The 20,987-nt window shown below is 34.9% G+C and overlaps 1 protein-coding gene across 3 annotated transcripts; it reads right to left on the minus strand.

Moving 5' to 3' along the window:
* Positions 1-1,272: 1,272 nt before the first annotated feature.
* Atg14 (autophagy related protein 14) lies at positions 1,273-20,837 on the minus strand. Of its 3 annotated transcripts, XR_002010078.2 has the most exons (10): positions 20,507-20,833; positions 19,495-19,600; positions 18,284-18,365; positions 17,330-17,567; positions 14,815-15,002; positions 14,001-14,157; positions 12,027-12,203; positions 10,635-10,770; positions 8,238-8,456; positions 1,273-4,358 (listed from the first exon to the last, which is right to left on the minus strand). XR_002010078.2 is itself a non-coding variant. In XM_019059249.2 (9 exons), the coding sequence occupies exons 1-9, from the start codon at positions 20,704-20,706 to the stop codon at positions 8,307-8,309; spliced, it is 1,431 nt and encodes a 476-aa protein (XP_018914794.1). In that variant the 5' UTR covers positions 20,707-20,837; the 3' UTR covers positions 4,942-8,306. The 3 variants fall into 3 exon arrangements, 2 of the variants coding, with proteins under 2 accessions (XP_018914794.1, XP_018914793.1); XM_019059249.2 differs by lacking the exon at positions 1,273-4,358 and having other exon boundaries at positions 4,942-8,456; positions 14,815-14,999; positions 20,507-20,837; XM_019059248.2 differs by lacking the exon at positions 1,273-4,358 and having other exon boundaries at positions 4,942-8,456.
* Positions 20,838-20,987: the final 150 nt, after the last annotated feature.

Raw genomic sequence — 20,987 nt, forward strand, 5'->3', positions numbered from 1 at the left:
CCATCATACTTTTTGGGTGTCTGATTTTTTTTTTTGGTATTACTTATGTGAAATTTTTTGGATTAATTGGGCCAAATTTTGTACAAAAGTTTAATTTTTGTTTTTTTGGAAGGATTGTAAATTTCAACAACAAAACAACACTCTTGGACAGACGTTACAAGGTCTAAACTAATGACTTCTGTTCTTATAAAACTACCATTTTCGATTACCTTGTTAAATATATTTTAATGTGTACAATATTGTGAAAAAAGCGGACCTATGACTACCACAATCATGCAGATGTTGTAGAAGTTGAATGATTCACCAAGAGAGGAAGTGATAAATCTTTTTGGCTAAACACATGAAACAATTTTTCAACTGAAAAACCATGTGGTCTCAATTTTCATGGCAAAATATAGTCTGGGAAAATCATAACTCCAGATAATTTTTTTTTTTTTTTTTTTTTTTTTTTTTTTTTTTTTTTTTTTTTTGCGAACATACTTTTTGCAACCATTATTATGAAGATTACTTTATTTTATTGGAAATGTTAGTTATTTAAACATTTTTGGATAATTGTGACGATTGAAAGGACTTGCTAACAAATAAAGATGTGCTGCGGAGGCACACTTTTAGATAAATATATCTTTAAACGAAATGGAGTCTTATATGCTTTCATGGGCTAGGCAGGACTTTCTCAAGGTCTCTGTTGAGAAATGGTTCATTGATCTCTAAAACTTAATGGTTCGACAACCATTTTAATGGCCGATGGCAGACTTCTTGGGTTCAAAACTATTCTGCTCATGATAATTATGCTCCCCAATATTATTTTCTCGGTAGTAATAACAATTTCTAGTTTTACACCTTAGTCCTAAGTACCTGTTCACTGAAAAATTGATTTCTATGTTCTTTTCATTGGATGAAGTAGAAAAAGGTCACCACTGATTTGTACACAAAATTAGAAACAAATTATTACAGGAAAAAAGTGGTGACGACAACCTCACTGACTCATTTGAGTACCTAAGTACATCTGATTTAAAGAGAGAGAGGAGGGGGGGGAGCAGTATATCATTACTCAGAACTCAAAAACAGAAGTTCGTAGTAAGATGAAAAGTTAACTAAATACCTATTCTTCATGATTTAACGATAATGTCAACACAAAACTCCAGCATAATGATTAGTTCTTTCCTCATAAAGAAAGAAATTTTTGGTGACGTTTTAAACACTGCAAAGGAGAGGTGCTCTTCATGCAAGTCCTCAAATATATTAAATAGGGAATTAAAACTAAACTCAAAATTAAATTTTTAAATAAATTCTTATATTTGTCTTTTAGTACTCCTTAGTATGGAGGTACTAAGAATCCTGCATTATATTTGTATAATACATGCATACATGCATAACGTACAAAACTTTTCGAATGTGACAGGTGAATTTAGAATTTATGATCCACTCCTCTTAAATGTGACTAAAAGAAGTATCTCCTTTAAGATTAAGAAATATAATTGTCACATATAGAAACCTACCCACATAAGATCCAGCATTATTTATAAATTTTACTTTAAAAATTCTTGGGAGGACAAAACAAAAAAGAGGAGAAAGAAAGTAAAAATTGTTCTTGACAGGAATTATAATAGTTTTCCATTGATTTCAGTTTTATGGAAGATCTCTTTAGCATTTACCTTCTTTCAAGTCGCTTGCACTTTACGTTGCTATTCTTCCTCAAAATTTAGTATCAAACAGATACACTACTTATCCTAGTAAGTGCTCTAGATTTTAAGTGAGGATTTTTTTGGAATTATCATACATCATACTAATACAAACACTATCCAGGTGAATGTTATTCATTTCAACATTTTGTGGAAATTTTGGTAGTGCATTTTTGAATTTAAGATTCATACAGAAATTAGAGGATCACATATAAAATAAGATGAATAGTTGCAGGTGTCTTTTAAATTTTGGGTTGAATCAAAGACATAATGGCTTTCCTATATTTACGAGGTCTATTAGATTAGAAACCGGATTTTGGTCATAACTAGCCCACAATGCGTCCAAATTAGGTTTTCTTGGACTTTCCTGATAGCTGAAAATATACTTGAGAACGCTACATTCACAAATTTGAAAAATCCTAATTAGCTTCGTTCTTCATTGCTGTGTGGCTTGAAGTAGGGCAACCTCATGGGAGTTCTGCGATTTTTATGTTCGACCGAACTTGCCTCTCTTTTTTTGGTCTTGCACTACAATTTTCAACCCACAAGGATGATTGGAGTTTCGCCTCCATATCGTAGCCGTACACTCAAGTATTGTCACCGAAAATTATCCTATCCAAAAATATAGGATCATTGTTAGAATGGTCAAGTAGCTAAAGGGAAATCGACATTTGGTTGGATTTTAGTTCAACAGACAACAATCAAGGGGCAAGTGTGCCTGAAACTCGATGCATGTCTACATATTCTATCAAAATTGTATGTGCAGAGCCTTCAGAAATATTACACTGTTCAGAAATGACCATTTTCGAGCACTTTTGCCCGCATTTCTTCCACATGACAAATGTCAGTTGCTGTTGATGGTCGATTCCCTTGCTCCTCATCTTCGACAAACTGCTGATCAGTTTTAAATCGTTTAACCCACTGAAAACAAAGAGAACAAATGATACAATGATCTTGGTAAACTTTACTTAGCATATCAAAAGTTTTGGTACAAGGTATACCGAGATTAAAACAAAATTTAATGTTAAATTATTGCTCTATCAGTGATCGCATGATTAAAATCGCAGAACGCCCTTGAGGTTGCCTTACTTCAAGCCACATACCAACGAAGCTAACTAGGATTTTTCAAATTCGTGAACGTAGCGTTCTTAAATATGTTTTCAGCTATCAGGAAAATTCAAGAAAACCTAATTCGGATGCATTGTGGGCTAGTTATGACCAAAATCCGGTTTCTAATCTAACAGACCTTGTAAGCATAGCATAATTTTAAAAATTAAATTAAATTATTTCTAAAACCGACTTGATTTATGAAACTGTAACACCTTCCTTTAAAAATACTACCAAATAAACTACGAAGAAAAAAAAAATTTACAGGAAAATGCATGAGATGTTTAGAGCGAAAATTGGATGGAGTGTAGGGTATAAAGTGGGTATTCACATCATCATCATGCTTATGAAAGAGGAAAATGGAATTCTTCTAGCAGCTAGTCAGAGTCCTGAATCATAAACTAGTTGCTTACCGCTGCCAAGGACAAGGCATGATAGGAGCAGGCGAACCTTGTCATAACAATGTTCAACTTTTGCCCAACTTGAGACCTTTTTTTCGACTAATATATTTTATCAACAAGAAAGAGAATTCACTTGAAACTCCAAAAACAAAGATTTTGGAATTATTTAAAATTCAAGCCTTAGGTTTAGGATAGAATATTGTAACTAAGAGCCCTGTAATGAGCTAATTATACAATTAGCTTAGATTTTAAATCAATAATAAACAAACTGGTGTCTGCAACCGCAGTGCGATAGCAATACTCGTCATTGGAACTAGAGAAATGTTTGATAAATCACTTAGCATTGGGCATACCATTTTTATGAGGGGTACCTACTCGGATCTGCTGTTGATTTAGCAGAAGTCAGAACTTTTACCAATAGCTGATAAAATTGCAGAAGTTGTTCCTTTTCTGTGGCATGACGGCGATTTTCTTTATTTTCTTCAGTTATTTATTTTTTCCTATTTTTCCAAGCTTCATTGATTTACTGTTCCGATCTGATGATGCCACTTTATTGTCAAAGCAAAAACGCAGGGAACCTCTGAGGGGAAGACAAACGGCTGGACTAGCAGTATTTTTAATAATTTGTCTTAATTTTTAATTACTAGTATTGCTGTTCCAACTTCGCATGTACATTGCCATTCAAAGTTTGTTGAACTATTTTCTGTCTGAAGCTATTTTCAGGAAGCCATTATTTTTTTATTTTGAAAGAAATCTGGACCTCATCATAAAGTATTTGAATTTTCTTGACTTTCTTTCTTTCCTACTTCATTTTTCGTATTTAATTTTTTCGGATGCGTGTTTGTGTCAATTAGTATTTAGCTGAAATAAGTTCTAATTATATGTGTAAACTTTTTAATTTGAACTACTTTTCCTTGAGTCAATGCGGCGATACCCTGTGTCATTTGCTTCCAAATTTTTTTTCATTATCTCCTTTATGAGCCAAAAGAATGTAAAGTAATGCACTGTTTTCATTCTTTGGGTTTTGCTTGTTTATCTCTCATTCATACCCACTGTCTAAACGTGGCCACAAAACGTAGACACTTTTTATATAAAGTAGGTCAACAACGCCCCTTCATAACGCCGGGTTCATACGACTATTCGTGCTCGTTGGGTGTCCTTGTGGTATCTGCAAAATTGAAGGGTCTATGTTATGATGTAAAGTCCAACTAACAAATTTCATCTTAGACATTTTATACATGCTGATCACAGTTGAACTTTCAAATAACGAAAACCAAAATTACAAAAGGGAGGAAAATTACAAAAGATAACTACAGTGTGTTATTTTCTGAATTAATCTCTTGATAACAGTGTGACTTAGTTTTTTTTAAAAAAAATGAAGAAAAAAAGATGATAGATCCAACATGAAGATGTTAGGAAAAGCGTGCCGAATAACTGAAATGTTGGATGTGTACTATACTACTTTCATGTCATTACTTTTTTTTTTTTTTTTGCGTGGGTATAAATTGTTATTTTATGCTAAATTTCGGAGAAAATATTGCTTTGAGAACGTGGAATGTAAATTAATTTTATTGAAAAAAGAAAATACCATCATTAATTTGGGCAAACAGAGAAAATATACATCAATATTTGGGTTAACATCTCCTTGATCGTATGAAGGATGAATGTTTTAGTATTTCTGTTTCAAAAAACTTAACCTTTGTCTTCAGAGATACAATGATTCTAGTCCAAGTCAATTTGTTTTATTGAAAAAAAAAAAAAAAAAAAAAACAACAACTGAAATGTCAGACATACTATTTTCATGTCTTTCCATTTGTATCAATAGGTACTTTTTGCTAAACTTACGAACGTTGAATGCAAATTAGCTTTATTGAAAAAAGAAAATAACATCATTAATTTGGGTGAACATGTGGCTGATTATATGAAGGAGGTATATTCCAGTATTTTTGTTTAACATATTAACTCTTGAGAAAATGTTCGTACATTTATCATCTAGTATTAATTATTTTTTGATGATTGGTCTAAAACATTCAATACAACCAGTAAAAATTATCATATAATAACGAGTTTCGAACCCCCGCCTGACCTATTCCTTCGCGCAGACATTACCATATGGCGACTTAGACAACTAGGCTATCACGACACTTCAAAATCCGGGCAGTAAAAAGAGCATTCAACAGACTCGGACGATGGACGGGGCTTCACAGAATTGTCCCTGACGCTTCCGTGCTGCTGCCGTGGTATGAGAGAACAGAGTAAGCTCATTTAGAGAAATGCGCTTCTCCATAAGAAGACAAAGAGCTTTAAATCTAACCTAGGCATAACTAGTCCACAGCTATTGCATGTGAGATCTATGCCCCTACTTCACTCTATTGTCAGAAGATTAATTGCAGAAGAGAAGGGGGGGGGGGGATCAAAAGAAATTCTGTATCATTAGTGCACGAATTATGAAGAGAGATATGATTTGCGTTTTCAGTGTTCTTCTCTCTTTACTGATTTGATTTTGCCACTTATTAATTGTATTACTTAAAAAGATTACAAGATTCAAGTATGTGAAAAGATCACAGATTCCAATCAAATTACATTATTTGATTATATAGTTGCTCTAAATCTTTGACAGTTGAGTTTCAAGATTTTAAAAGATTCAAACTTCAAATTCTAAAAATCTTAATTAAACACTGCCGAACTTACTGGTAAACAACTGTAAAAAGTCAAACTTTGTCAGCTCAGAGCTTAAATATGCAACCTTGTACATACTTTAATTCCTGGAAAAGTTTAAAATTGAAGTCAAAACCATCTTGGCAACAGTAGGATTTTGAAAACTTAAATTTTCAATTTACTATGAGATGTAATTAGAGATTGGAAAATTTCGCCCCTGCAATTCGCCGTGAAATTTTTAAAATGTGCTTAAGAATCTTAAAACCAGACAGAAGCACCGATCATAACCCCCTGATCACGAAAATATAAAGCGAAATCGGCCGTTTGCCGGATTTAACGCGAAATTGCTCGGAATCCGCGCGATCGGCGAAATCCGTACATTTTTGTGTTATTTACGTACGTACGCGTGTAAGACAAAATTTATCACGCTCTTTTTCAGAAGAAAGAAATTACCGAGTTGTTTGTGAGCATATTTTTTGATCAAGAAAAAATTAACAGTCTTAAGGTGCTTCTGTAAAGTAGGACTAGAGAGAGAGACTGAGCAATGGCATGCTAAATCAAATTAGAAGCTTTATTTTAAGCTGTTAAACGCAAGATCAGCAAAAATAACAGCAAAATTTGGGAAAAAATAGCAGCAAAATTTTTTAATCTCTAAATGTAAATCACTCAATAATAGATAAAATCTACTTCAAAATTTTCTAGGGTTGTTGAGAATGGAAAGAATGAACAAATTTCATCTGAACTTTGAAAACTTTGATCCCAAAAATTTGAGCATATTTTTTCACCATGTGAAAATCGCCTGCGTTACAGTCTCAAAAAATTTTGCAAAAGGGTGTAAAATGCAGATCTTTTCCTAGCAATGGACCACTAGACAAGGTACGAATTTCAGCATTCTGATACATGATTCTTAATCAAAATTTCACGTAGAATACGACGCGCATAACGAAAATTACCGAAATCAACTCCTAACTAAGATATTTAATGATTATTGATGCGTGAATTCAAACCACCCACTCATGAAAACTCAATGCTCTGCGTGATTCACATCGCGCGCTAAACGTTATCATGACAGTCTCTGCGATATAAAAATCTGACAACCTCAATCTTGACGCTTTGGTTCAGCTGTAGCAAACTGCTTATAGTTTGAACAACACATGATGGGAAATGAACATTACTCGATTGAGAAGCTTGTTGAAACCGTTGTAGTGCGCGATTTGACTCACGTAGAGCTTTGAGTTTCTTGTGAGCGGGCAGTTCAAATCCCTCGTAACCAATGTGACATAAAAACGTTAATATTTTCGTTTGGAGTTTGTTTCATTAGTTTTCGTTGCGCAAATCGTGTTCTACGTGAAATTCTGGTTAAGGAACATGTATCAGAATGCTTGAATTCGTACCTTGTCTAGTGGTCCATTCAATGAAAAATCATGTTAGCCTGGGTCACACTGTCACATCAATTTTTCAAATGCAAGATGGTGGGTACCCAGTGCTATCTTTAGATCAAATTCTACCGGTAATCCCGCTTAAAAAAGTTCCCTGTTTTCTATTATTCCATGCAAATCGAAAAAGTGCTTCCACAATAAGTAATGACCTTTTTTTTTAATTGTCAGGTTTTTCGGTCGACCAGTGGGAAGAATATTCTAAAATGGTGGTAAGTATGCTGGTATCAACGCTTATTCCATCATTTCCATGCCAGACGTTGCAAAAAAAAAAAAAAAAATCCGAGGGCTTTCCACAATTGTTGCGCATGATCGGGAATATTATTGACCCTTGCTGTCATCAAATTCTGAGTCTGCTAAAATTTTCTTTGGTTCTTAAAAAAAATTTCTCTTGTTTTCTGGGACTCTTTAAAATTTCACTGCAGCTTCCCAGTTAGCCAACAAATTTTAAAAATATTTGACAATAATTAACAATATTAAATTTATAAATATAAATAAGAAAATGCTAATTTTTTATGTTTGTAAAATATTTTTTGTCTAACTGGGTTATTAGTAAATTTTTATGACATTTCATTAGAGTTGACATCACTCTGAAGTACACAGGAGACTCACTTCAGTCTATTAATGATTTTAAGATTGAAAAATGGAGGCTTCTAGTTGGAAATTAAAAATGGGGGCAAATACAGCAGCATTAGAGGTACTTAGCAAAGAACAGTTATTTTGGTTTAGTAGACAGCAACATTAAAATTCAAAAGCTTTGAACATAATTACACTTAATTATGTAGTGCCTAACAAAATTGACAACACAAAAGAGTAGGAGCTATCGAGTGAGGATAGTGGACGTCTTTTGAAGAAAATGTTCATGAAAATCCTTAAAATTCTTTGTCTGATTAAAAATGACAAGAATCAGAACTCTGTCCTAGAATCTTGGCATGAATGAATGTTGAACAAACCTATTGGAGTTATAGTTGCATCTAGAATAATGCTTTAAATCAAGAGACTTAAAGCATCGTTGGTGGTGGCTATCTATTGGTCATACCCCAGCCTCGGAATATTGATGCAATGCCGGCAGCAGCACTTGAAACAAGTCCACCTGCCATACTTGTCGTATTAGGTCCTGTGAGCATGTTATTGTTGGCAACTGTTGCATCAACATGGCCTATATGACCAACCTGAAAACAAAATATTGCTGATCAATTTGGGAGATGAAACAAAATACTGCAAAACTACTTTCGGGCGAAATGGACTGCATTTCGCATGAAAGAACCAAGTGCACTCCAATGTCACAAAGATTGTGTAACTTCTTTTAACTTGCAAACAAACTGATCATCTGAACAAGTTTAATCTCCATTCCCAATAAACTACAAATTCAAGAGGAACATTACCTTTCCAAACTTAATTTTTTGCATGATTTTGGTAATTATATTGCAAAGAATGTAAGTTGTACAATCTTCGCAACATTGGAATGCTCTTGGTTCCTTTCGGCAAAATACAATTCAATTATGGGTTTTAGGATTCATAAGCTGTTGTAAATTTTAGGTGTATTCATTGTTTCAGGTTCAGCGGCAGGGGTGTACTAAAAAAGGGTAAAAGGTGCATTAGTATTTATAATTAAAATTCAATCACAAAGACTCTTACAGTACCCTCCAATTCAAAAAGTGACAGATCTAATGAAAAGCTAGGTAGGAGGGGGACCTTCCAGTAAGACATATAAAGTGGGGCAAGTACATCGAGTCTCTTTTAAAAAGAAAATTTTTGGGAAAAACCTATAGGGGAAAAACTTTGAAGAGATTGGGTCGGGAGTGCAGAATCTTTCAGGCTTCTATATTTTGATGCAACTGCCTGCCGGCTATGAACATTTTTTCGGTCAGCTTTCAACAAAATCTCTCACAATTGTTTTCTACTCCAATGCAGGAATTCAGTGATTAAAATATTGAACACAGCATACAAAGTCTTACGAATGTAATAGTTATCAATTTGTTCCAAACCACATTAGGCTCAAAAGACTAACACAAAGTTTTTCTCTGGGTGCGGTAAAAAACTCAGAAGGCTAACACCGGCAAGTTACACACATGTAGAAAACTGATGAAAAACTGCATGTGTGAAAGATTCAGACTAGAAATTTTTTTGATCTTGGTTTCAAGGTTTTATCACCTTCATATATACAAGCCGGGTCAAACTGGCCCTGATTTGCTACAAACATGCTCTTAGCTGTTTCTATGAAACCACTTCAGATAAAAGTCAACAAATACATCCAAAAAATAGGATTAGGCATAAGATTGGAGAGAAAAAGAAAAACATGGGATCACAAAATGCTTTTTGACAACTACTCTCAGAGTGTCCACGCCAGGTCGAATCTACCTGGAAATCTCAAATAGAAAAATTTTCGTTTTCTGTTTCTGAGATTATTATAAGGATAAGTTTCTGATAACATCTAAGACTAGTATCAAGCTCCTGAACTCAAATCGGAAAATCTTTTGTGATCCGTAGGCTTTCCTTTAATGGAGAGCATGGACACAAGATCTTTTTTCTTAAAATGCATTCTCTAATTTTTAAACTATCTTTGGGAAAGGCATGAAGAAAGAAATCTTTTGATGCAAAATTTAGGTTGCTATCTTTCACCTTTAAAAAATGGAGTCCAGTGAAGTATACAAACTGCCAAAAACAATTTTTTGACAACCTAAAAACAAAATTTGCTTCAATCTTGGTGCCCAATATTTTTTTCAAAATACCAGGCCTTTTTAAACATCGGGACTGGTATGTTTCCAGTATTTCTAATATATTTGCATCAACCTTGGTGTCAGCAGGTATTTTGGGTCGCTAAATACAAATTTTGGGTAAGTTTTTGGAAATGCTCAATCCTATCCAAAATAATCATTTTTTCTTAAAAGTATACGTTTCTTGTTATTTTACAACTGCAATCTTGAAAAGAATTAATAATTTTGACGACCCCCAGGCAAATTGGCATTCAACATTTCAAATACACTCTGATGTCATACCACATTTGGTTCAATTTTTTGTGTCCATAAACTTTTTCGTCTGATTTATTTTGTCCACTGTTTCTTGCCGTTGAAATATTGTCCAAGTGAAAGTCATTCTACTATATAGTTAGTCTTTTATTCTCGTTCGTCCAGCAGTTTTAGGTCGCATTTTTGGGTCTCGAGGTCAAAACCCTCGGTAAAAAATTTAGGTCCAAAACCTCGTCAAAGGAGAGGAACATCTGAGGGTTTATTTTTCATTAGAGTTTGTCCTTTTAATGCTGCGTTTTTCTATCGCCTTGGGAACAAATGATGGGATACATTCAAGCATACACGTAAATATGTAACTGGAAAAAAAATAAGAATTCTCACATTTTCCCACTCGTAAGGCAGATGGTCACTATCATCTTCAGATTCATCGATGTCATCTGTCAATTCTTCCAATCGAGAACAAAGGAAATCCTCCAACATATTTGCTAAACCTTTGTCTACTTCTATTGGTCCTTGCCTAGAATAATAAAATGAAGCATAGAAAGACGTGAGAAATTACACATGAATGAATGTTGTGGGTAAATGGAATTTACACTTTCTCTTTTGATCATCCTGAAAAATTGCAAATAGGTATTTACAAACATATTCCATGACCTTTCATTACATTTGTTCCACATGCATATTCTCGCCAGATAATCGAGAGTGAGTCAAAATTTTAATCAGAAAACTTAGAGAAAAATTCTGCTCTATATAAAATAGTAAGCTTGGGTAGCCCTAACGCCAAAAGTCCAAATGCGAGAAACCTAACGCTGGGTGTGTTCACTACCTCTTCCAAACCCTTCCATCCTTTTCCTTTATGTAGCATTAGCCCTACCTGCACATTCTGTGCTCAATCAATCTGCTATCCCTTCTCTTATTCCACCCCCACTTTCCCTACAGGATTTTGGCGATTTCCATCCCGCCTTTATGTTACTTTTACTTTTGACCATTGTAAGTTATTTTTCTCAGTGCTCTCAATTAATTTTTTTTCTGATTTCTTCTTTTGTTCACTTACTCTGTGATTCCAGTGATTTTTCAATGATTTGTGAAGTACTCATTACAAAGTTGTTTTCTTTTTCATGGTAAAGTATTATTCTTATTGACTTTCTTTCTAATTCTGAGCTCAAATTACCATTTTTCTTTTTAATATAAATATTTCTTCTCTTTCTATAGGAATTACCGAAAGTAAATGAGCCGCTTTACCCCACAATCAGTGATAAGGTCGTCAAAAATTGTTTTTTTAGAACTTTGTCTTATTTCATGTAGATTAACCCACAAGAGGTCCGCGAAGCATACCTTAAAGGGTGCGAAGCACCCTCAGGGCGTAGTCCCCTAGTTAGAATTAGAATTACAACGCATGCCGCCTTAGGTAGAGCTTTCATGCCTGGTGTTTTTAGGCAAAGAACTGGCCTGAACATTAGAAACATTCTGGGATAGAACTAGAAATAATTAAAACGAAAAAATGACAAGCTGACATAGACATACAATGTGTAAATACAAAACTCACTTCAACTTCAACTCAGTTGTCCATGGTCTTGGTTATAAGAGTTCTATTTTTCGTTTGAACAGAATTTTTGCTGATGAAAACTTTTGTATGTTATTTGAGGAGAAATTTCAGTCTTTTTAACATGCAGTAACTTCAAGAAGAAAACAAAAATGGACATTTCATTCGAAATCTTTTGATCTTTTATGTTTGCTAAACGGAATAAGGCTAGGAAAAAAAAGCCACGGTACCTTCCAAGATCACAGACTTCAGCATTCAAGAAATTTAGAATATTGTGGAGAGTTCGGGTTGGATGCAGCACTTCTGGTTTCATATTCTGAGAAAAGCATAAATGTAGCACACTTGCATTCAGGCGAGCTACTCTTTTCGTGAACTTCTGCTCACTTAGTTCATTGGTGCAAAATTCACTGAAAAAGATAATTAAGATTAAGGGTCATTTTCCAACTGTTCCCCCAACTTTCAGGATTTCTCAGGTTGTAAGCAGTACAATAATATAGTGAGAGGCTCCTTTCAGTTAAACTATAAATACAACTCTAAATGTGATTAAAGAATTGAGAAGTACGGAAGAAGCAAGTAAGCAGTGGGGTTATTCTAAAAAAAAAAAATTCATAAAAGCCACTAGTTTATTATAATTGTGCGATCATATATTTGAGACAAAGAGCTTGATGCAAAAACGGCTTTTTTCGTCCCACCCCCCCTGGAATTTTTTCAAACTTTGTCTATTGATTACTAATACTTGAGCGCTGCTTTTCCAAAATTTTCAGACCCCCAAAAATTTTTTTTTTGGGGGGGGGGGGACGCTAGGAAGGTGGAAGTCGAAACCCTTGAACCTCGATATCTCTCAAACAAAGAAAGGTATCGAGGTCTGGTTTGGACAAAAAATCGTGTAAATTGCATAATTTAAAATTCTAAAGGTCAAAATCTCGAAATCATATTTTCAAGTTAACATATTTGCTTTTCTGCAGTTTTTGAGTCCAGAAAATTTCTTTTAAACAAAAGATACACAAAGTACTCAATTCTTTATTTGAACAAAAACCAATTTTTTTAATTGTTCTTCTTTTTCTGCATTCAACAAGTGGTTCATCAAGCTGGAGAACCAAAGAGTTCGGGAGTTATGGAAGATTGACGTTTCCGCTCTACGCGCGCCGACCGATTTTCGTGCACCAAACTATGGTTCCAAAGCCGGATTTGGGTGTTATTAAATCAAATTAAATGTTCAAACCATGCAAAATAAATTTTTAAGGATTCTTGAGGGTCCCTGAATTCAGAAATAACAGATATTTCCAAAAATTTCACTTTTTCAAAAATACAGCTTCGTTGCACTACTTCAGAGACCCATCAAGAGGCAGCCGGTCGGCGCTCGGTGGGCCATCCGAAGCTGAAATTTTCTCGAGGCAAAAACTAAAAAAAAGCACATATGTTAACTTGAAAATGTGATTTCGTGATTTTGACTTTTAGAATCTTTAAGAATGCAATTGTAGACGATTTTGCATCCAAAATGGACGTTGATATCTTCATTCATTCGAGAGGTATCGAGGTTCACAGGTTTTGACTTTCACCTCCCCAGTGCCCCCCCCCCCCCAAAAAAAAAAAAAAATTGGGAAAAGAAGCGCTCAAGTATGAGTAATTAATAGACAAAGTTTGAAGAAATTCCGGGGGGAGGGCGAAAAAAGCTGTTTTTGCATCAAGCTCTGTTTCTCAATAGCCTCATCATGGGCAAATACGTAACACTAAAAATCAAATTTTTTGACTCCTTTCTTCCCCTAGTAACGCACCTTTAACAGGTCTACGACTCTTTGATGAGAAATCATCAACTTGCATGTACTTGCCATCTTAGATTTATGAAATTCAGCGCTCCCTATTCATTCTAACGTTTCATAACGCAGTCCTGCACGCGTCCATTCCCCATAATGCAGTCTCAGACCCTCCTTCCTCCATAGGGCGTTACATATTTTTAAATGTCCTCTTCGGCAAAAACTTCTAATCAAACAATCCCATCTATTAAAAACTATTGGGGGTAATAAAAGAATAGAGTCAGGGAAAATTAGGAGATAAAATTATTATCAAAGGAATAGCATTATAAAGAAATATATTAGGTACATAGAGTCATTGAACTTTCAGGAGTTTGAGAGGAAAAGTACATTCTTGACAATGCTGCAAGATAATTAATTTTTCAAAATTATTAATAGTATAATTGAATATACCTGTAAGATAACTTGCAAGGAAGTCGCACATCTAGAAAATATGCTAACACATTGACAAGCTGAGTTGTGAAGGTAAGAGCAGCACTGATGTTGTATGCAGGATTATGATCTACAGCCTCTGTGTTACTTCCTGGCACCCCATCTTTATTTGCAGATACTGTAAATTAAAATAAAGTTAACAATTGAGAATCTTTAGAATTAGAATAGATATAATCCTTCAGTACGAAAAGGTTTCACATAAAAGCATATTTTTAGGAGGTGCTACACGTATCATATTCATATTTCTTTCATTGTAAAAGGACAAGATGAGAAATGGAACCAGACACATACTCTTTGTTTAAAGTTCATTTATCTTATGAAACATGGTATACACAAATATCCAAGGGAAATTTTTGTGAGATTATATTTCGACGAGCAATATATCAAACTTGAGGAAGAATAAAACAAAACTCAATACAGGTTGTTCATGATTAATCTATCAAACATAATGCAATATTTAAATGCAGTGATTTAAGAGTTCCTCAAAAAGTTTCTATAAACCAGTGTTCATCATTAGTCAGACCTGAGTCAAATCTTGGTTTTTTTTTTTTTTTTTTTTTTTTTTTTTTTTTTAAGTTCCCAACCTGACCAATCTGTAATGGCTTAAAGTTTTAACACAAAACCTTAATATACTCGAAATTTTAAAAACTCCGATTTCCCCAATTTCCCTTCTGCCTCCAGGTATCATGTTCCAACTGTATCACTATCAGTTTGTTACCCACTAGATTAATTTTTTTATGAAATAAGTTTCTGCAAAAAAACTGACTTATCATACCCCATAAATTATAGGCACTATAATCTCCAGATGCTGGTAGTGTGGGCGCCACAATTGAGTGTTGCCATTCTCCAGAGCAGTCTGTGTAGACCCAACGTCCCCGCACATATGCAGTGTGGGTTGCCTCCAACAAAGCACTTACTGTTTCTCTTTCAGAACCATCCTCTTGACTGTTACTTATCAAACTGCTACAAATAAAGAAAAAAGGTGCCTAAGAGAGGAAATTGAATATTACATTTTCAAAAGTTCAGGTACAAAGGAAATTAGACCATCAATTTATAAAACTTAACCTGAAAGTGAGAACACTTTTGGGAGCCTCAGCCGGAACCTTGAGTCTTAACGGCTTCGCCATCTGACACAGAACCATCAGAAGGTAATAATTGATGACAAACTTATGGGAACAGAAGAAAACATCGGGCAAAAATCAGTCAGCTTTACATGGTTTTAAGTTATCCATTCAGCTATTCAAAACAGGAAATCCACTGGTTGCCTTTTTGCCGGAACAGTTAATATATTCTTTGAAAATGAAAAAAAGTTCTGAGGGAAACTTGACTTTTTAAGTGAATTATTGATACCTGAAAGTGGAATATTGATGGTGAAAGTGCAAAAGTGCGTACCTCGGAAAACATGATTTTCCAGGAGGGTAAAAAACTGCCTACATTCCTCCTTATTTTTAGAGGAAGGGTAATAATTTTGGAGTATAGCAAGAATAAAATGCTTTTTCAGACTCCATCAGCATTTACAAGATTTTTCGAACTGTTAGAAAATACGGCAGAAATGCCGAGATTCGCTTTTACGGCACAAAGAATTGACACTTTATCACGAGATTTGCCTGGACGGTCTTCGACGGTCAATGTTTGACAGTTGCATTCTCGTGCACAAACATCATGCTTAAAATTCGTAACAAATGGGTCGTCAATAAGCACAGGATCTTAAAATAATGAATATCGGCACAATGTGTGATTCTAAATACTGCAATTTAAGTTTTACATATGATTCCATGTGCAATATCCGCAAAATGGCTCAGATCTAGGGAAACGCAGATTTTTATCGACTTTTACCGATGATATGTGGCAATATCGCGCTGCGGTGGGAGGCTCAATAGATAAATACATGTGCATAATCACTAGTAATTTGGTCATAACGTATGAAAATTCAAGGTTTGCTGAATGAGCTTGGCGAGGAACAGCCTCCGAATACTGAGATAGGTGCTCGGTTTTTTGTGTTTTTAGGCGATAAAATATGGCAACATCGGCTTTTTTGGGAGGCTTTGAATCCAAAAACTGTTTTAGAGGAAGGATTTGAACCTACATACATTGTTTGCCAAAGGAGTTAAATTCTGGTGTAAGATGAGTCGCCCTTTTTAAACCATTTTAAAAAATGATGAAAAACAGGAAAATTCTAAAAAAAAAAAAAAAAAAAAAAAAAATTTAAACAATGAGCGCAAAGTTTAATATCAACGAAAACTGGCCAAAGAGACCCTCTTACACCTCTAATGGACATACTTGAAGGACTTTTTGCTCCTCCGATGGGATCATTGTGAAACAACGAGTCAAATGCCACGACATTTAAGTCGAGCAGTGGTTTGACAACAAAATGCTAAAATTGCTGATTTTTGCATTTTGAGAGCTAAGAATGAGAGATTTCTGATCCTCGTCGGTCCAAACTGTTATTTTTCTCTTAAAATATAGTATTGGAAGTCTCATTACCCGCATTTGCGACTTTCTAGCTCGATTGCATTTATCGAAAAAAAATCTGCAAAATTGCCGAGATGAGAAATCAGTAAAACCACTTAAGTGCCTTGCGGGACCACTTAACCTTTAGCTATGACCCTGAGATTTTTTTGTGATTTTTTTTCTAGCCATGAGACAAGTTTTTGGCAAGTATCTCTGTTGAATTTCGCAATTTTTTTTCTTACGGTCCAAAGTGGGACATCCTAATGTATCTCTTTGAGGGAAAATTGTGCTTGAATGAGCTTTTTCCCTTTGTATTAAGATTTTCAGTTTACTGAATTGTAGTGCACGTTGGCTACATTACCAACTTCTTCATAAAATCAAAATATATGTATACTTTTTTTCCAAAATTCAACAACGGACTACAAACTACACTGTTAGAAAATAAAGGAAACAAAGAGTGAAATATTAACTGGGTTACTGCCAGCCAAACTGTCAACAAAAAAAAAATGCATTTGACCAAATGAGGGGCTTGGAGGACAATGCGCATAAGTGCTGTTTTTTCTGTTCCAAGAAATACGTGTTTGGAGTTTCAAAAGTACAGAAGCCTTATGGTAGAAAGAAAGTTTACACTCACTTTTTGATGCTTTAAAGCTGGATATTAGTTAGGAATTTTTCACGGAATATTCTTTCAAACTAGTTTTAGTAGAGTTCATGAATATCTCAATTTTTTCAACAACTACACTTACGCGCCTTGTCCACCAAGCCCCTTAAAACACGTTAAAAAAAATTACTACTAAAAAACGTTACGGTTACTCAAAATGAGAGGAAAATTTAATTACCTTCTGTTCGGTTTAATCACATTTATTGGAAAAATATACTCAAAAAGTTGCTTTACATTCGTCTGAATGGTCTGCTTTAATTGTACTCGTACTTTTTCCACATTTTCTTTAGTTTGCACAGCTTCATGATGTTTTTGTTGAGCATAACTTTCAAGTTTGTTGACCCGCTCTTCGTACCTTGGAAGACGCGCAGCTCGTTGTTTGTTCATGTCAACTAGATGATGTAATTCCTCCTTCCCTGAAACAAAAAAATTTAATGAGGGGACTATCAGAGGTTAAAGAATTTAACAGGAACAGAGAATGACTCTTAGAATGAATCAGTTTATTCCAGGCGAGATACTCCTGCAAACAGTAGTGTTCTGCACTTTTTGGGACAAGGAAAACAAAGAACACACTAAAATCACTGAGTATCTCACATAATTGGAAAGTGAAATCATATAAACAAGATGTCAGTGGTGGCGCCAATTGACTAACTACCACCACATCATTGTTTGCACTTTTAAAATTGCATTGAAGGCCAGGTTGGCTCTGTGTTTCGGTGTATTTGAGTTCTGATTAGTTGCACTGTGTTAGGCCTCGTCCGATATGCAGAATTCCCGGAAGTTTGACGAAATGAGTTATAGCTGAGTTATGACTTGTTCCCTCTGCGCACAAAAAAGGGACAAAAACGAAAAATCTGTTACTTATTCTTTAATTAATTTTCAAAAAACAGCCTAGGTGCCTTCTAAAATGTGCGTTTTTAAGAATCATCAATTTGAAATGAACCCTCTTTATTGAAAATGATCACCCCTTAATTTGTCAACAAGGTAAAAAAATCCTCTTTATTAACTTTATAAATGAATAAAAATAGGTTTGGTGTGGACAATTGAACAAAAAGTCCAACTGGAAGGGACTTTTCACATGTTATAATTAGAGAAAAAATAAATAATCCGAATTACTGTAAAGTAAACTTACTTTTGCCAATTTTCTCATGAGTTTCTTTAATGATGAGCCTCAGAAGTTTGATTTTTTCTTTCGTTTCAATAATTTGACCTGCCTGAGGAGAGAAAGAAAAAAAAAGGTTGTGTGTTAAGGTTTCACCGATTTAAATTCTGTCGAAACAAATCTTGAGATCATTTGGAAGCATTTAAAGTTTAAACAAAAGAAATTTATCTGCATCAGGAGTTTTGAAAAAAGACATTTGAACCTAGAATAGCTTAGGACTGCTAAAATACGTTTGATAAAGACACATGCTAAGTTGGAAGGCGCAAGTGAAGAGATACATACATATGGGTCGCTTTATAGCACTCCCTAGCGCACTACGACACCTAACCTCCACTGCTCTCTGTCGAACCACAACCCTTGCAGCAAATGAACACTTTAATATTTCTGCTTCAATACCCGCCCTCCAACCTCTGATTGGGTGCCTCCTGCGCCTTCTCCCGGGAGGAACCCAATCAAGGACCTTCTTCAGCAAGCTGCCTCCTGCCATTCTCTGTACATGACCATACCAAATGAGCTGTTTTGTCATATGGGTGGTACACGGGGGGAGGTGAAGAGATAAAATCCTAAAAATTGGGAACACTTGAGATGACCACACAAATCTCAAGCAAAAGTCAAAGGCAATAAAGGTTTCTTAACTATCATCCCAGATAGATTTCTTTCATGTATCATAATTTTCAATTCGGAGAGTATTACATTAAACAAGTTTATCCACATGTGTAAAAACTCCACAATGCTGTACAGTTTTTAGTAGCCAAGTAACTTCCTTCTGTTTCTTTAAAAAAAGAAAAAAAAAACTCTCAGTAAGTACAGCATTGTGGAGTTTTGACAGCATGGAAACTGGAGAGAAATACCCTGTCCCTGCTCTAGGCTCAGTCATGTTTTTTCACTCCTAAGTTCCCTTTTTAAAGCAGCCCTTGAGCAAGAAGTTATCCAAATCCTTTGAATCCTAAAATCCGATCGACTCCTTAAATACAACTAGTCCCCTACTAATTAGTCCCCCACTAAAACCCCTTTTGTTCAAGAGTTCCCAAAGTTTCATCAATGGCACACGATCGTAAACTTTATGGAGATCCACAAACACTAGATGTAATTCTTGGCCTGATCCCTTCTTGAAAATAAAAATAAAATAAATAAGAACAAAATTTCATTGATTGAGACAAAAATAAGATCGGTTCTCTTACCAGTAGTCCCATTTGGACACGACCAGCCATTTTCTTCTCACATCTCTCGACGATTGTGCTTTTCTCTTTCTTCAATTGTAAAAGTCGAATCTGCTTGTCCCCATACCTGAATAAATCAAAGATTATCAATTACAAGAGGAGAATGATGAGAAAATAAATCAAATCCAAACTGCAGGAAATATTACTTAAGAGGTTTACATGCCGATGCCTAGATGGGGAAAATGAGCATCTCAATTGCGGTTTTTAGCGATATCTGATGATGTTTAATTCTATAAAGAAAAACTAATCCCGGTATATTCGCCACTGCATTAATTAACACTATTACTTGACTCCTTATCTTATTGGACTGGAGTTTCATAAATATGTCACAATTGAGCATAATGTACATAGAATTGTGATTTAAATGGGTGAGCTGGCACCACATCTGGGCATTTTCCAGGTCCCGATTTCTGAGACTCCTGTGTCACGCCGCGTCACTTTTTTGATACATAATTGATTGTTTTCGATAGATAATTATTTGATTTCAATACGTAAACGATTGTTCTCAATACATAATTGATTGTTTTGGTACGCAATTAATTGTTTTCAAAACATTGTTTTGATACACAATTGATTGTTTACGATACATAATCAATGGTTTTTGATACATAATGGATTGCTTTCAATACAGAATCGATATTTTTTCATACACAAGAACCCAGCCATCCAATATAAACGAAGAAGATATGAATTATTGCGTAAGTATGCTACATCGTCATTCTGGATAGAAAATATATCGAAAAAGTGACCAAAGCTCCGCACACACCCGGCTCGGAACTTGTCAACCAGGATATGGCGCCAGCTCTCCCATTTACATTATGACTATATACTCTATGCAATTGAGATAGCAAAAATAGAATAAAGGAGCACTGAAATCATTGGTGGCGTTTAAAGTGAAGTCCGAACCATGAATGCAGAAATGTTCTGCTTCACTGAATTGACCTAGAGGCGAAAAATAAAAAAATAAACCTACCTTTCTGCCGAACTGATTGTGGAATGGATAAAGTCCCCGTTATTTATACAAGATTTGCAGTAGAAAACCTTGTTGGATCTAAAGCACAGGGGGCACAGGTTCCAATTTAGACTGCTTTTGACAGGAGTTTCCAGCGAGGAGGCACAGGACAAATTGAAATCCAGTGGAACAGAGCTACAACTAGAACTTGAATTAGTCATTATGAAAGAGAAATTTTACAAAGGAGGCAGTTAAAATAAAAATATTCTACAAAAACTTGACTGATTAAAACAAAGAAGTTGTCCAGAGATTGGCTGTATGTGTAAGGTTAGGAGATTTTGTTGATTACACTCTACCTTTACCAACATGACTTTTTGTTTCACTAGGTTCACTCACATGAACATTTGCATGAAAACCACAGAAAGTATTTTCGCAGACACTTCCTTCGAGTATATACAATGAAAGTTAATGAAGTAAAATCAATTATTTAAAATATGAAACT

Source organism: Bemisia tabaci, chromosome 4 (genome assembly GCF_918797505.1).
Source record: "Bemisia tabaci chromosome 4, PGI_BMITA_v3".
Classification (NCBI taxonomy): Eukaryota; Metazoa; Arthropoda; class Insecta; order Hemiptera; family Aleyrodidae; genus Bemisia; species Bemisia tabaci.

Coding starts and splice junctions, on each gene's coding strand:
- Atg14 (XM_019059248.2), bottom strand. CDS start 20,706: ATGACTAATTCAAGTTCTAGTTGTAGCTCTGTTCCACTGGATTTCAAT. Junction 12,204..14,000: donor CCTTGCAAGTTATCTTACAG/GTATATTCAATT, acceptor TATCTTTTTCAG/TGAATTTTGCACCAATGAAC. Junction 8,457..10,634: donor TGCCTTACGAGTGGGAAAAT/GTGAGAATTCTT, acceptor TTTTGTTTTCAG/GTTGGTCATATAGGCCATGT.